Source organism: Oreochromis aureus, linkage group 20 (assembly GCF_013358895.1).
Source record: "Oreochromis aureus strain Israel breed Guangdong linkage group 20, ZZ_aureus, whole genome shotgun sequence".
In the NCBI taxonomy this organism is placed as follows: Eukaryota; Metazoa; Chordata; class Actinopteri; order Cichliformes; family Cichlidae; genus Oreochromis; species Oreochromis aureus.
The window spans coordinates 30,789,948-30,805,858 of NC_052961.1; the positions used below are offsets into that span (position 1 = coordinate 30,789,948).

At 41.5% G+C, this 15,911-nt stretch overlaps 1 protein-coding gene across 2 annotated transcripts in view; it reads right to left on the reverse strand.

The window, feature by feature from the left end:
* Positions 1 to 15,911, reverse strand: part of plxnb1a (plexin b1a) — a 72,906-nt gene that overhangs the window by 35,276 nt on the left and 21,719 nt on the right. For both annotated transcript variants that reach the window (XM_039604342.1, XM_031728260.2), the window contains 4 exons: positions 6,396 to 6,501; positions 4,892 to 5,756; positions 3,403 to 3,642; positions 1,976 to 2,158 (listed from right to left, as the gene is read on the reverse strand). In XM_039604342.1, coding sequence (XP_039460276.1) covers positions 1,976 to 2,158; positions 3,403 to 3,642; positions 4,892 to 5,746 — 1,278 coding nt within the window. In that variant the 5' untranslated portion in view covers positions 5,747 to 5,756; positions 6,396 to 6,501. The remainder of the gene's footprint in view (positions 1 to 1,975; positions 2,159 to 3,402; positions 3,643 to 4,891; positions 5,757 to 6,395; positions 6,502 to 15,911) is intronic.

Below are 15,911 nucleotides of genomic sequence, written 5' to 3' on the forward strand. Positions count from 1 at the left end.
CCTTAGACAATCTGATTGGACAACCACACATTTCATTATTCATTATTAAAAAAAAAATAAGCCAAAGTGCAAAAGTGTTGTTTGACAACCTAAGCACACCTTTACTGTTTCTATAGGAAATAAGAGGGTAGGTAGCAGGCAGGTGCTCCTAATCAAATGCACATTAATGAATCATTAGCAAGTGTGAGCATCTCTATAAAAGCAGAGGTTTCAGCAGTTTGCTGGTGTGAAGTATTCAGATGTGTGTGGGTAACACACTGCCAAGGAGAAAAGACATCGACGATGATCTTAGAGAAGCAATTGTTGCTCCCATCAATGTGGGAAGGGTCATAAGGTCATTTACAGACAATTTAGAGTCCCTCATTCTTCATTTAGACACCTGCCATTCTTCACTGGAGAGCACATTACAGCAAACTCATCCCAAGGTCAGACTGTTCATTGCTCAGGCAAACTGCAAGGAGCCAAAGAGCTTCATCTCAGACTCTACAGGTAAATGTTGAAGTTCTTGACAGCATAATTAAAAAACTGAACAAATACGGCTTATTTGGAAGAGTTGCCGTGAGAAAGCGTCTTCTCTCTAAAAAGAACACGATAGCACAGCTTAGATTAGATTTGCAAAGTTGCAAAATTTATAAACAGAGTAAATATAATTACAATCTGCATGGATGAAAAGAAGTACTGTATTTCCTGCACTCGAGTTCCCAATGTTCAGCATTCAGTGTGGTTTTTGTACCAGTTAAACAAGGAAGCAGTAAGATGGTCGTTGTTATGTTTTCCATTTTATGCTTCCATCCTTAATGCTCGTGTAAGCCAAACAACCTCCAGCTCTAGCTCCACAGTTAATGTACCAACGTAAGAGCGGTATCGATTGTTTCATGGAAACCTTGGTGTGAAAACAAATATGTGCAGTTAGGCAAATGCTGAAACGGTCTTTTAATTCCAACAAAGCAGCGCAGGTAAAGCCTGCTGACTACAACCACAAAAATCAAGTCAGTTACACCAGTTACACACCATCAACATACTGCAGTATTACATTTAAAGTGGGTCACCAGTTGTCACCCTCTTTCCTCTGAAACACAAACACGCGCTCATATGGAGTCCCATATCTGGATGCTGTGGAATTTGTCCTGCTGTGATACGCTAATCCTGTTACAATAGCTTTTTTCAGATGACTACGTTGAGTGCAGCTTTGATCTGCTACCTAAAAGTACTAAGTCTGGCTCTGTGTCTCACTCTCTCTAGTTGACACAAGAACGCACACACACAAACAGAGCAAAACAGGTTGTGTCTGCAATCCTCTTATCTTGATCCCTTCGTGTAACTATCACATCTATGCAGATGTTGTTCAGAAGGTAGAAGCGATCTCTTTTTTTGTTTTGTTTTGTACAGAAGAGCTAAAAACGTCGCTTAGACTTTGATAAAAACTATGAGAACCAAATTAGAAATCTACTCTGGACAAAACTTTCCAACAAAAAAAAACAAAAAAACCCAAAATAAGACCCTGTCTCCAACATGTTGCAGTGTGCAGAACAAAAAGCAAACCCATTAAGCGTGGGATCACAAAGGTATGCTAGCCTGTGTTTGTTGGAACACTGTGAATGCTGGAATGATGGGAATCTTCCAGGCCGGAGTCACACAGTGATGTAGAAGTATATGGGAACTCGTGTGGACTTGGATTAAATATCTTTGAAATTGGATTTGTGTGTTTCAGTGTGTTTTATGTGGTGTAAGGTGTGTTTTGCTGAGATGTGAATCATAGACAAGTTAGAGCACAAAGGCAGGCGTGCGTGGACACAGATCCAGTTAATCCCTGACACTTCTGTGAGCGAGGTGAATGAAAAATTAGACTACCGGGTTAATAAGAAAGTGGTAGAAATATTTCCATGAGTCAGGGGTTTCTCCCTGCCTCCCACTCTGCACGCCGGGGGAGGCTCTCCAAGGTCACACAGAAACAAAAACTAAAAGTCTGAGCTACCTTGTGAAGGGTCCCTCTGGAGTCTCCCAGGAATGCGATGCTATGTCCATCCCTGACACTGACTGCCACGGCGGTGAGACGGCCAGATGAGGTGTGCCATGCGGGTTTAGTTTTCAGCGGTTCCCGGTTTGCCATTGGACTTGGGGTGTGGTCGGAGCCGCAGGGATATGCCTTCAGGGTATTCTAAAACATGTGACAGGATAGAGAGTTTGGCTTGCTGGTTCATCCTCCAATAAACACAACAGAGACTTTTATTGCTACAATTTCAAGCTACATTTTAATTTTTATATTACATTTCAAATACAGCTATTATTTTTCCCTTGTTGTTTTAAGTCATGCCAAACATCTAAAGCTTTAGAGCAAATAAGTTTATATTCCCACAGTTGCCTCAGAGTCTCTGAATCCTCTTAATACATCGTAAGAGGATTGCACCATAGATTAAAGCAGACTCATTCAGAGACAACCAACTCGCTCCTATGGTTTTGCAAAGCAACCACTCCAAATTCCGCTTTTCCACTAAGTCTCCGAGCTCTGCTTCTAGATAATTGGCCCTGGAGGAGGAGGAGGATGAGGAGGACGAGGAGGAGTGGGTAGAATGAGAGATCTTTTTTTAGTATGCTCAGTTTGTTTATTAAGAAAATAATGATAACGTTTCATCATTGCTAGGAGGGGAACTTCATGATTTAATACAACTTTATCTTCCCCATTCATCTATTTCCTTACTTTCATTTCCTCCTCTTTTGCACTATATTCCACAGGCTTTCTCTTCACGTTTCTGTTTCTTCCCTTTTCCCCCCTCTCTCCCTCTCTATTTTCTTATGCCCATGGCTTTCAAAAGAAGTCTCGTCCTTCCATGTCAGAGCTCATTAAGCAGTAGCACAGATGATTCAGGGGTAGTTTGGTTTATTGATCCCTAACGATCCCATTAAATGCTTCTGTGGGCTGGCAGGACCTGAGCGGTTTGCAGGGCAGTGGAGAGGGTCTCGGAATGGCTGCAGCTGGGCAAAGCTACTCCTGGGGCTTTAGAGATCTTAGGGTTTTTCAACAAGGACCTCATTACTTGACTTTCATCCATCCATTATATGTAATTCTTGTTACTACGCTTAATCTTACCAGTCCTGGCATTCTTCGTTACACGGCTGTATCTGTTTTGGCTTCCGCTGAACACTTACATCAGATTAGTCGATATAGCTGAGGTATGGGTAGACATCAGGGAATAATTCCTTATGATAGAGAGTTTTAATGTATCTACTGTGAGGCTTTCCTGCTATAACGAGCACAAAGCATTAAGGATGTTCTCTCTCAGCAATCTGAAAGGTTCACATGAGCATGTAAAGGCTCAAAAAAATATTTGTTTTCACGGGAAAAATCGACATCAAAAGCAGGTCAGCGCTTAATCCCCAAAACATTTACTCCTGTATTCTTACCACGGGCAGGTTGGCACAGCTGGACTTGACCTCGTATTCTATGTAGGCCTCTCCTGTTCCCTCCCCCCGCCCATCTTTGGTGTAGCAGAGGTCACGGGTTGAGTTGATGTATCTGTCCAGCTCGTGTAGAGAGAAAATGCACAGAGCCGATTCATGTGAGGGATCGTCGTTTGTGGGGCTGGTGCTGGTGGAAAAGACTCCTAGCAGATCCTCGCCCTGCAGGCCCGGCCCGTGTCCCACCTGTTCCAACAAAGGCACAGAAAAAGCGTCAGCGTAACCCTGAAGTACAATTTTAAATGTTGATTCCATTTATTTAAGGGAAAAAATGGGGTGGCCATATGCGGACCACTAAAAATATTTGGGTGGCACACCAAAAACAGAATTTCCAGTTTTATAATCCTGCTGTCAAATATATGTTACTTGCATAAATATGTCAAAAAAAGAGAGAAAGAAAAGAATTATATGCCTAGTTAATTTCCTGTCATTAAAAATGATATCACTAATAAATCGGCACATATTTAAACCAAACAAAATTTTAAAACTTCTGATTTTTGTCTCCAAAAATGAATCAATTCACATAGACTGTTATATTCAACTTCACCAAGGAAAAAAACAAAGGGTTTTGGTCTCTATTGCCAACCTGTCCCATCAAATGTATAAGGGCTGAATTTTTTTCAAATTCCTAACACTTCTCATAATTATCTTTATATAGAACTGGACTGTAGATGAGTTTAGCTGCACAGGTACATAAACCATTTAAATTATTACATTTTCTGGATAATAATTTGTTTTGGTGATTCTAAATTGCCTACAGATGTGAAAGTGAGTGCAAATGGTTGTCTGTCTCTCTGTGTTAGCCCTGCGAAATGTTGGCGACCTGTCCAGCGCGTACCCCACCCTCTCACCCTATGATAGCTGGGATAGACACCAGACCCCCGAGAACCTGAATTGGATAAGGAGAAGAGGAAGGAAGGAAGGAAGGAAGGAAGGAAGGAAGGAAGGAAGGAAGGAAGGAGTATAGTCCATCTAAGAAATCTGTACTATAATTTTGGTGAGAGAAATTCCTATTTTTGTCTTAGTCTGTTAATTAGCACATACTTTACTGTGTCTGTGGATTTCAAACAGTTTATAAATGCAACTTGCTAAGCTTCCTAGCATTGGCTGATAAATTAGCAATCCACACACACTCTGGTCTAAATGTGGGCACATGTGGCTACAAAAGAACTAGCACAATTATATCCAAAATGCTAACAGTGACCAAAACATGGAATTCAGAAACCAATGGGTGACATCATGCTCCATCTTTTAAATAAAGTCTATGACTGGAACAAATGTGACCCACAGTGACTTCAATTACATTTGTATATGTAATCCAGTTTTCAAGACATAAAGGATGTAGTGCTGACATCTGGGGAGATCTGGTTGTGATGCAATGTGAAGAACCAACAAGATATCAGACACAAGTGTTCATAATGTTTTGACTCAATACCTGGGCTGCCTGGAGCAGATTGTAACTCCTAGGTGAATGGGACTGTGATAGGCAGACAAGAGGAATTTCCACATATGAATAGTAGGAAGTGTCTTCAATGCACACTCTGGCGACATATGTCCGGTAGTCCCTTGATGGTGACTTGATGTCACGGCGGTAAAATAAGAAGTACACATACGTGCCCCGTGTGAACGCCGTCACAAAATGATGATCATATTCCGACAGACGCCCAGCCACAGCTAGCTTAGCTGTCTCTTCATAGGAAAAGATAGGTTTTAATGAAAGGTGGCGTGTGGAGATGGGTGGGTGGCTGGCGGTATAGCCCCGACCAACATACATCACCGTCCTATCTCCGCCACTTGGCCGCACTACCAAACCAACTGTTGACACCGATGGATCATTGGCTGCAACATACTGGGTATCCACAGGCCTCTCGGTAGAGAACAAAACCTCTCTGACTGACACCAGACTACGTTTCTGGCAGGTGCCCTGGTGCACGCTGCCACATGCGATCAACTCCAGTGCATTTGGATCCACCAGCAGTAATTTGTTGTGATTACTGGTTCTTCTGGCTTGGGGACAATTGGTGTCAGTGACTGGGGGAAGGCATTCTTTGCTGTCGATTACAGGTCCAGTCCTCTCTTCTTGCTCCAATCGCAGTCCATCTAAGCCATCCAGTTGGAAAAGGTGGTCCCTGGCCCCCACGTACACAGTCCCCACAGAGGGGTCGGGGTGGAGCACCAGGTGCTGGAACTCAGTGTCATTACGGGAAAAACGGGGGTAGGAGCGACCGTAGGCAGTGGCAAAAATGGTGAGGATGAAGAGTAAGACCAGGGTGGAGTTCCCATGTAGCATGGCAAACACTCTGAGGATGGAAAAAAAAAAAAAAAAAGGGTTAAAGGCTTGCACTAGCGGATATTTAAGATTGAACATCAGCATTTAATAAGGCTAAAAGCTGCTTCCATATAGCTAAAGAAAGTGCAAGTTAAGAGTTTTATAGAGCTTAGGTTTAAGATCAGAAATATTATGTGTTGAAAACCTCTTAAGAATTTAAGCTAGCAAGAAAATGCTCTTTTTTCTAACTAGTGCTGATTATTCCAAGCATGCGCACAGTTTAACTAAATGTCTTCAAGTAATATCCTGTACCTTTCTTATGACAGTTGCAGAAAATGCATGACCAAAGCCAACACCAAACGGACCCACTAGCAGGTATTATTTATGTCTGAAACAGGATATTCCTCTTTGCCACACTGACAGAAATGGGCTCTGTATTATTATTTTGTGTCATTCCCCTTATTTATACCATTACCTGTAGACATTTATATAAAGCTAGCACAGCAAATGCACTATTTATTTATCTTTGAGTGATATCTGCCCAAATCAATTTGTATGAACAAATTGATTTGGGTCCATTGGGTGCAGACAGGTTATTAATGTCTGACTAGCACATTTTTGGTTTTAGCCTTTTTAAAATGCTACTTTCTTCAGAAAATTAGGATCTCACCATTTATGTTCTCTGTTCAGCTGAAGAATTTCTTCGCCTTATCATCCAGAATCATATCCCCATCCTTTCATCTGTCTGAACAGCAGCAACACATGGGACATCCGATCTGCACACAAAGCAGGAAAAGAATGGCAAATACATGACATACAGAAGCAAGATTTAAGGTGACTCTTATTACATCCCCTCTTGAAAATGTCACAGCACCAGCGTGTAAGATTACTTGCATAGGGTTCAACTCTGTCGCTGTGCAGAGTGCATTTAATGGAATCGAAACGCCAGCAGCCACAGTATCCCTTACCACTGGAAACATTCAAAACAACTCCTATCATTTCCCATTTCCACAGCCATCACTCAACACCTCTGAGGAAAGTGGTGTATGGACACTGAGAGCTTTCACATTACAGATAAAACTCCTTCAATTATTGAACAGGTTCCCCAGACCTTTCACTGACCTCCCTGGAAAGGGTCATATAGAATTAAATAAACAACTCCTCTACACAATAGTGGCTCTTTCCACCTTCTTTTTAACCCTAAAGGAAGAGTTTATGTTCATGATCGCTACTATAAACACGTCTAGTCTTAAGAAAACATCAATAATTTGAAGCCTGGTAACAAAAAAAAATTTAAAACACTAAAAATGTATAGACTCTAATACACAAGTATAAACCTTAAACCAGGGACATGAAGAATACTGAAACTGAGCACTGGCAAGTATTACTTCTGGCCAAACACACAGCATAATGACAGACTCTGAAAAATATGAGTGTGATATAAAAAAAAATGCAATTTTGTGCAGCATTACCTTGAAGTGCAAATAGATTTCTAAGAGATTAGACATGCAGTGCCATCTCACCTAACTGTCTACCCCCTGGGGCTGCAATCAGGACAAAGACAAGGGAGGTGGGAGGGGAGGGGAATCTCTGGGAATGGGTGTGGATCTGTGCACATCTCCGCATAACCAGGGGCCATCCAGGAGCAGGTGCGTGTGTGTGGTAAGTGGGTGAGTGTGTTTCAGGGCCTCCTCTTTACTTATTCATGAGCAGAATAAGAAGTATTATAAGGAATAACCTCCACGCCCACTGTCAAAGGATTTGCATCTGGTTTATGATGCACTATACACTAATACTATACACTGCGTGTGAGAAGCCAACGAGTACACTCTATTAAACAGGGCTCAAAATTGTACAGACATGGGAGGAATAGTCTTCATGAAATATGCATATAAAACAAACAAATTCTCATGTTTTATTGAGTCACACTGCCTACAGCGCTCACATCCATGTTGTTTTCAATCAGGTAAGCAGCAATCCTAAAAGTAAAAGGCAATGTGGCCAATGGGCAATGTCAGGAGTCCAACAGTTTTCGGTTACTGGATGAATGGTTCTTAAATAGAACTGTCCAGTATGACCAGTGTCACTGGTGTTCATGTATGTGACGGGTTTTCTCAAACATCTAAAACAGAAACTACAAGAAACTGTGGATCATTTTCCCAAAGCATCTGTGTTGTCATAACCTCACACACGTCTTGCAAAATGAAATACGGCACTCGAAAATATGATCGCGTCCACTGAAACAACACGCGCTGCTATCATATGCTTACATAAACACTGACGTGATGCATTCAAAACACTTCCATCAAAAGTGTTCATGTATGTTTTGGCTTCATGAGACCATGTTACAAATGGAAGCACATTTCCTTTTTTAATTTTCTTGGTGAAGTGTAATGTTTTTTTTGTCCTGAAATAACATTAACAACACTACATGTGTACGACTCAAGAAAATTTGAAAGGAACACTTCAGAATATAGCATTAAGTCGGCTAAAGTTGTGAGTTATTGATCTGGTCAGGTAAGTAGCAGAGGTTGTTTCAGCTGCTTTGGTGTTATTGAAATTAACAAGAGGTGCACTAGAGGGGCAACAATGAGACAACCCCCAAAACAGAAATGGTTTTACACATGGATGCCTCTGATATTTTTGCTGACTGTTTACTCACTACCAGCAGCATGAGGCAATACCTGGACCCTACAGAGGCTGTACAGGTAGTTCAACTCCTCCAGGATGGCACATCAGTAAACATGTCATTGCAAGAAGGTTTGCAGTGTCTCCCAGCACAGTGTCAAGAGCATGGAGGAGATTCCAGGAGACATGCAGCTACTCTAGGAGAGCTGGACAGGGTTGTAGAAGATCTTTAACCCATCAACAAGACATCATCTGCTCCTTTGTGCAAGGAGGAGCAGGATGAGCACCGCCAAGGCTGTAAAAATGACCTCTAGCAGGACACTGAGGGTGGCCTGAGGCCCCGACGTCCTCTAGTGGGCGCCGTGCTCAGTGTGAACGGCAATGCCTGGCTTCATGAGCATGAACTTAATACATGCTCAAAGGTAGCATAAAGCATAAGTCATAAAGAGTCATAGTACAGTCATAAAGTTGACTTTACGACTTCTCCCTATAACTTCAAAGCTAAGGTTTGCCAACATTAGCTGTTTTCTGCTAATGGCTGTACTAAATGAGCTATAACATAAAAAATCTTTGAGGAAGCTTCGAAATTCAGTTTTTTTTGGGGGGGGGGGTTTATCTTTGTTTACATATGAATGGGATTTCATCTGTAAGAGAATGGTTGCTGTCATTGAAAGTCTCACATTAGGATCATAGAAACACTGCGGTGCTCAGACTAAAAGGGGTTTGTTTTTATTTTACAGTTTAACGGAATAATGAAGCTACTATAATTCAGTGGGTCCAGTAAAGTACAGTGTAGGGTACTGTGAAATGTATTCTTGTCTAGTGTTTACAGATCTAGTTGTGATACAGCATGCTGCATTTGATTGCACTTGGATGGAACCATGCCAGCCGTTTCCCAGAACAATTTTTTTTCTTAAGAGGGACAATAGAGACTAATTTAATCTACTCCAATCTAAAACTAACTTAAAACAATTACTGTGTCAGGGCTAATAACTTGTTAAGCTGGATATTTTAGGCCTATCCAGCCTCTGTAATGGAGAGCCTGGGAACAATTCTACACAAATTCTCACTGCCACTCTTAACAGGCGTCCTCACCTGCTCTTTGACCGGACAACATGACGAGGTCAACATATTTATAGCTAACGGCGACCCCATTGCCATGGGAACTTCCTCTTACTAGTCATCAGTGATGTCTTCCTACAAGCTGCCATGAGATCAAACTGAGTGACTGTGGTGTGGGGCAGAGTGGAGAGGGATGGGAAGGAACAGAGATGTGAGAAATACAGTCGTAGTCGATGTAAAAGTCGAAGAGGGGAAGTCCGATCTGGGAAATTTCTGTCAGTGTATAAGACCTTTTAAGGATAAGCAACATTTTCACTTCATCCATCAATGAAATGAGCATTCATTAAATTTGAATTGCTTCTTCTAAAAATCATTTAACTCTGTGTCTTCCAATTCATCCAACAACCTTCATTTCATAACTTTTAAAAGTTTCCTGTCCTTGAGCTCTGCTTTATTCATGACATCTGGTCTGTAGAAGTGCTTGGTAGTCAAACAAATACCAGTGACACCCTTTAGAGCTGCAAAGGGGCGGCTTCTCTCATGCCTTTCATCAACAATCTCCAGTGTTCATTAGTTGTGTCTGGTATGCAGCATATTCAGCCATGGGACGCAGTCCAGCAACCTATAAATAACCTCTTGTTGGCCCATTTCAGCTGAAAAGGGGAGGGGAAAGAGTCGTCATATAGAAACTATGAAGTAAACTGTGACATGTAAGCAAAGCAAAAGTAAAAAGTTTATCAGGGATTTTCTCACAAATGTAATATTTTCATGTTTCTTTTTGGATGGTTTGGCTACTAAAGAGATGATAATTATTCTAACCTAATAAACTGTAAGATAAATGGTGATATACTGTACTGTGTTTGTGCTACCCAGCATATTTAATGACCTCTATAAATGTCTCAGAATGCGGTCTCATCTGTGAACTTTCACCCTACCCATTCCTGTCGCTCTTTCTCTCTGTCCATGTTTATTAATCACTGTGAGAGTCTGCTGTGCAAGTTCATTTCTAAAGCTCCTAATGAGCCGTGACAGCCCACTGACCACCAAAGACCCCATAAAATATGTGAGTTCAACAGCGCAGAGACAGTGGGGGACACTGGGCCCGGAGCCATGGAGCACTGCCTTGCATTGTTATGTAGTGGTGGGTTGGCTGGCGTCTCGCCCCAGGCCCCGGGCTCTGCAACAGTAGCATCTGTGGATCCCTTCCAGAGAATACAGTAGAGGAAGTGGCAAAGAATCTGTTAGAGATCAGCAGGGCTTTCAGTGACCACACGCAAATAGGACGCAAGTGAGAATATACAGAACAGGAACCTGCATTTATTAGGAAATGTTGAAATCGATTTATGACAAAGAACTGCAGAGAGCTTTGTGAGACTCACTCACTACAAACAAAGTTTATGAGAAACACTTGCAGTGTTTGTGAGGTTTCTAATGATGGTGGAGAAGAAGAACAGAAATTTTTCAGTTGCAGACATCCAGATAAAGATAAACAACAAACAGCAAATTCAGCAGCATCCTGGTGAGAAGCAGAGAGTAGCTGGAAGTAGCTTCAGTTCTTTGACAATGTGTGTAGGGTACACTAGTTTCCCTGACCCAGGGGTGGCCAACTCCAGGCCTCGAGAGCCGGTGTCCTGCAGGTTTTAGATCTCACCCTGGGTCAACACACCTGAATCAAATGATTAGTTCATTACCAGGCCTCTGGAGAACTTCAAAAAATGTTGAGGAGGTCATTTAGCCATTTAAATCAGCCGTGATGGATCAAGGACACATCTAAAACCTGCAGGACACCGGCTCTCAAGGCCTGGAGTTGGAGACCCCTGGCCTGACATAAAGGTAGAAGCAACAACAAGAAGAAGAAAAGAACAAGGGTAAATTAACAATTTAAAAAAATCTGCATCAACAAGAGGTGTTCAAGTGAGAAGTATCTGTAATGAGAATTAGCACTCAGTGACTGTCTCAGTCTAAAAAGAGTGGGTTCCTATTACCAAGTGGATGACTAGAAGTATCTCAGGATCACGTTCACCAGTAGGGGAAGGGTTGAGCAGAAAGTCTCCACACAGTTGTGGTCAAGTGCAATCTGAGAATGAATGTATGACTGTGGACTTACTGTTCTACAGTCCTACGCTCACCTATGACCATGAACGGAGGGTAGATCACAGATACAATCAGGGGACATTAGTTATCTTACGAGAGTATCTGCACTCAGACTTAGAGGCAACTTCTACGGACAGGAGCTCAGCTATTCAGTCGAGATGGTTGAAGAATCTCATTAGGATGCTTTCTGGACCCACAAAAGAAGAGGGGAGGTCTGGGCATTTTTGCTTAGATTCCTGCCCCCACAACATGGAAACAGATGTGAAAATATCCATGACTCAACATTAAACTATTTGCCGCAAGTTCTGGATCGCGTCATGGTTGTGTCAGTACTTGGAAGCATGATGCTCATATTTTCATACAAATGATGATTAGATTGTCAAAGAAGAGAACAAAGGTTTGACAGCTGGAGTCTTCCAATGAACCATCAACATGAACAACAGCGGAGCAGATCTCTGATAGACAAGATGCCATTGTCTAGTGTGTGTCCTGCAAGCATAGCATACTAGAACTACTGGAACAAGAGTGTGGTTGCTGGTTGTGTCTCTCCACTTAGATAGTTAGATCAGTATGTTTAGATCACTAATATTATGAGAGGCAGATGCACACATGCTTGGCCTTTTTCCATATCCGTTGCCCTCTTTAGGGTCAATGGCCATTTCTCCCCCCCGCAGTTCACATGCAGACACAGAGGGTCTCTCTCTCTGTCCCTCCGGTGTGCTGAAGGAGCCCTCTGTCTGCTGCGGCAGGGAATAGTGTCCCTTTCACAGCTCTCTGACCAAGTGGCTACAGTTAACGGACACGGGATAAAAGCCACTTCCCTTAAAAAGAGAGTCTACCCACACATGCACTTACTTAGCCCGTTTTATGACAGGATCCTTTCACCCTGGAGGCAGTAATGCTCTGGCCGGAAGAAGCAGGTGTTGAGCCTAGCTGTTTGGTCCAGCGTGTCCCCCTCAACCTGAGATGCATTGTAAGCGCAACTGGCTTTCATCTGCCAAATCTAATACTAATGATCTCCTGTTACCTCTGCTATACATGATCGCCACACCAGTGTATTAACAAAACTGGTCTATGAGTAAAAAAGACTATTCATGTCAATATAGCAGCTTGATGCCACTATGAAAGAAAGAAAATCTAATTTGATCTTTATTTTATCAGATCACCAAAGTGTTTTAAAAAACAATTAAACTGGCATTAACAGAAGATATAACAACACATCACAGTAAAAATAAAGCAATGCAGGCTGAATTCTATTTACTGGCTCACACTGTGTAAGATTAAAACAGCAGAATATAAGAGCCATTAACAGTACAGCAGCTTTTCCTGCTACAAAATGTCAACATGTCTTTTGTGTATGAGGCAATAATGAAATAAAAAATACCTTTAAACAGTATACATCATTAAAAAACAATTACTTTGTGAAGTATGAAAGCACAACTCAGCATTAGAAGTTTAAAAGTTCAACAACTTGCATTTGCTGCTGAACTGGTAGCAGATATTTAAGAAAGGAAAAAACTATTGTTCAACATAATCCAACATGGATTTTGTTTTCTTTCAACATGGAGCACAAAAATATAAAGGCTCATTTAAAGATGTGTCATTAGTTAATTGAGATGAATTACACGTACTGACATCAGCACCTACAATTCAATGGCAGTCAAGCTCTGATATTTTAGCCAGCTAAGCCTTCAGTAGAGATTTTCTTAACTGTCTTTACTTGCCAATTTGCTGTGCTACCTAGTGTTAAACTGAGAGCCACAGCTTAAGCAGCATCCAGCTATTTAATTCATAAAAAAAGCCAACTCATTCACCTAATGGCACAGTCGCACACACAGAAAAAAAATAAATAAATAGTATAGCAATCACTTTTTCACGTCGACGACTGATTGAGAGTAGTTGTGGCGACCGCTTTTGATTGTTTGGAGGCAAACTGCCTCCAAACAATCCCTGTCACACTCAGACTGACTACAATCACTCTTAGACTGTCTGAGGTTTGTAAACACCTGTCTTCTAATTCATAAACACAGATGATTGTCGACAGGTTGCAATCAATCAATCATTGATCTTCATCTATTTTTTTATACTCTGCTCATTGGAAATTCTTATAAATAGATCTATATTGTCACACACTGTGGAAAATGTTTACATGTCAGCTTCTGACGAGAGAGAGTGACATTTCCATTGTATGGTGTAACTAGTTCGTTTGACCTATTGACGTAGACTAGGTGGGAGAGAGGGGCAACTAGTGCTGTCACAGACATATGACAGACTGGAACCGATGGTGCTGCAATTCTTCAGTTCAACATTCAACAGGCAGAAGGATCAAAAAACAGTCAAAAGGAAGCAGGGGGTAGACGGGCTCAGCGAGAGGGAGGGAGAGAAAGACAGGACAGAGTGATTGACAATAGCAGCTGAGACTCAATTCTAACTTTAATCGGGGAGCAGCAAACGGCTGTGGGACCTAACTGGCTCTGGAGGGCAGTAAAATATGGCTTCTTAATAACTACGTCTGCTATAAATCTCAAAGTGGATATTTGATTATAGTTTTTGATGAAATACACAGCCTCCACAATCCCGTCTATCTCAAGAGGTACACTTTGAACTAAAACTGAAACTGGACCATATAGTTAAATGAAGATAATAATAGTGAGAAGTGTGTGCTTCCATTGTCCCGTGTGTGAGAGAGAGTGTGTTAAGTGGCCCGTGGTCAGATCCTTAGAAGGAGCTTCTGCTGAAAGGGCTGTACCACAACAGCATGGACAGCAGCCAACAAATGCTGCCACAATTACAGACCTCAAGTCTCTGGCCTCCATAGGAGAGTAAGTCAGTCACCCATACCGGGAATGACAACATGAGGGAAAAAAAGTCAGGGAAGGATGATAAAACAAAAACTGCACTAAAACCCATCTTCGGTTAGGCCGACCACCTGTCATCTGCAGCTTATATATAACAAAGGACAGGTATTATTAAGTGGTATTACATTTTCGTTTAGCTTTCCAAGTACTGAACTAGTTCTTAAGACTCAAGACAATCTAAAGTGAATACCAGAACTCAAGCAGTATATGAAACTGCTGAAACAGGCTAACAAATTGTGTTCCAGATTGAGTCTGGAATTTTCAGCTGTAAGGCCACCTAAACTCAGATTTCCAACTTGGAAAGCTGTAGCAGCCCCACAAGTTAACAATCCAAGATGACAGCAGTGAACATAAACAGTAGTCTAAGGAGCTTGGAAAGAAAAGCATCTGGACTTCTTTAAGTTTCTTGAAGACGTTTCACCTCTCATCCCAGAAGCTTCTTCAGTTCAGTTCTCATCCTTCTCAGATGAGAGGTGAAACATCTTCAAGCAACTTAAAGAAGTCCAGATGCTTTTCTTTCTAATCTCCTTAGACTATGATGACTGAGAACCTTCACAGACATACAACATAAATAGTAGTTAAACTTTAAGGATTTAAATCTGTCTGACAGTGTTATGTATCTGTGACTCTGACCAGGCTCTACCAATGAATGTGCCACAGGTGTGTTTTTAAGTGACAAAAAATGTATTCCTAATGATGCATGAATGGCTCTAATTTGCTCAGAAGCAAAACAAGTCCTGTTTTTTTAAGCTTTTTCACCTTTAAAACTAAAACACACTGACTGACGTCGTGGCTGACGTCACTCCAGAGTTCCAAGGTATGAATTCTGAGTCAACTGGAACACTGCACTATTATTGTAGGGTGTTTTGTATTATTGGGACTTGCCCCTTGCAAGTGGGAAGTGTTCCTGCTGGCTCTAAAAGTACATTAAAGCCCAAACACTCCATTGTTAAAATGCATAACCTGATAGCTTCAATAAGCATTTCTACAGTATGGTACAAAGCACAGTTTGAGCCTCTATTAATATTTTCCTCATTCATAACAACTGTAAAGTGTATGAAAATTTTCATAACACATCTTTTTGAACACTGTTCAGGCTGTAAAGTTAGTAAAAAGTTGGTGGACAGATGTGATGAGAGGAGCAGCTGTAGCCAGTCACAGTGTGCTAGGCCTCATTTCCACTAACTCGAGTCAGTGAACTGGACCTCTCAACATTGCATTTGCTGTTGGTGGCTTTGGAGCATTTTAATACAATTATCTAACAAATAATATGACATGTGAGGTACAGTCAAGTCAAGAAGTTACTAGAAATGTGCTCATCATAATGTATTTTTTTGAAGTGTGCTATTTAACGTTATTAGAAAGTACACGATATGGACGAAGTACCAGACTAACCACAAATATGAAGCTCCCGGTACACTGGTTTTGAGCTGATGTTAACCCCAGAAAAAGTTTGGAACTCCAGTTACAGAGTGTAACTTTGATGTGTCGTGCACATACTGTGGTTCATTAAACACTTTGCCCTTCCCTCAAAGATTTCCAAA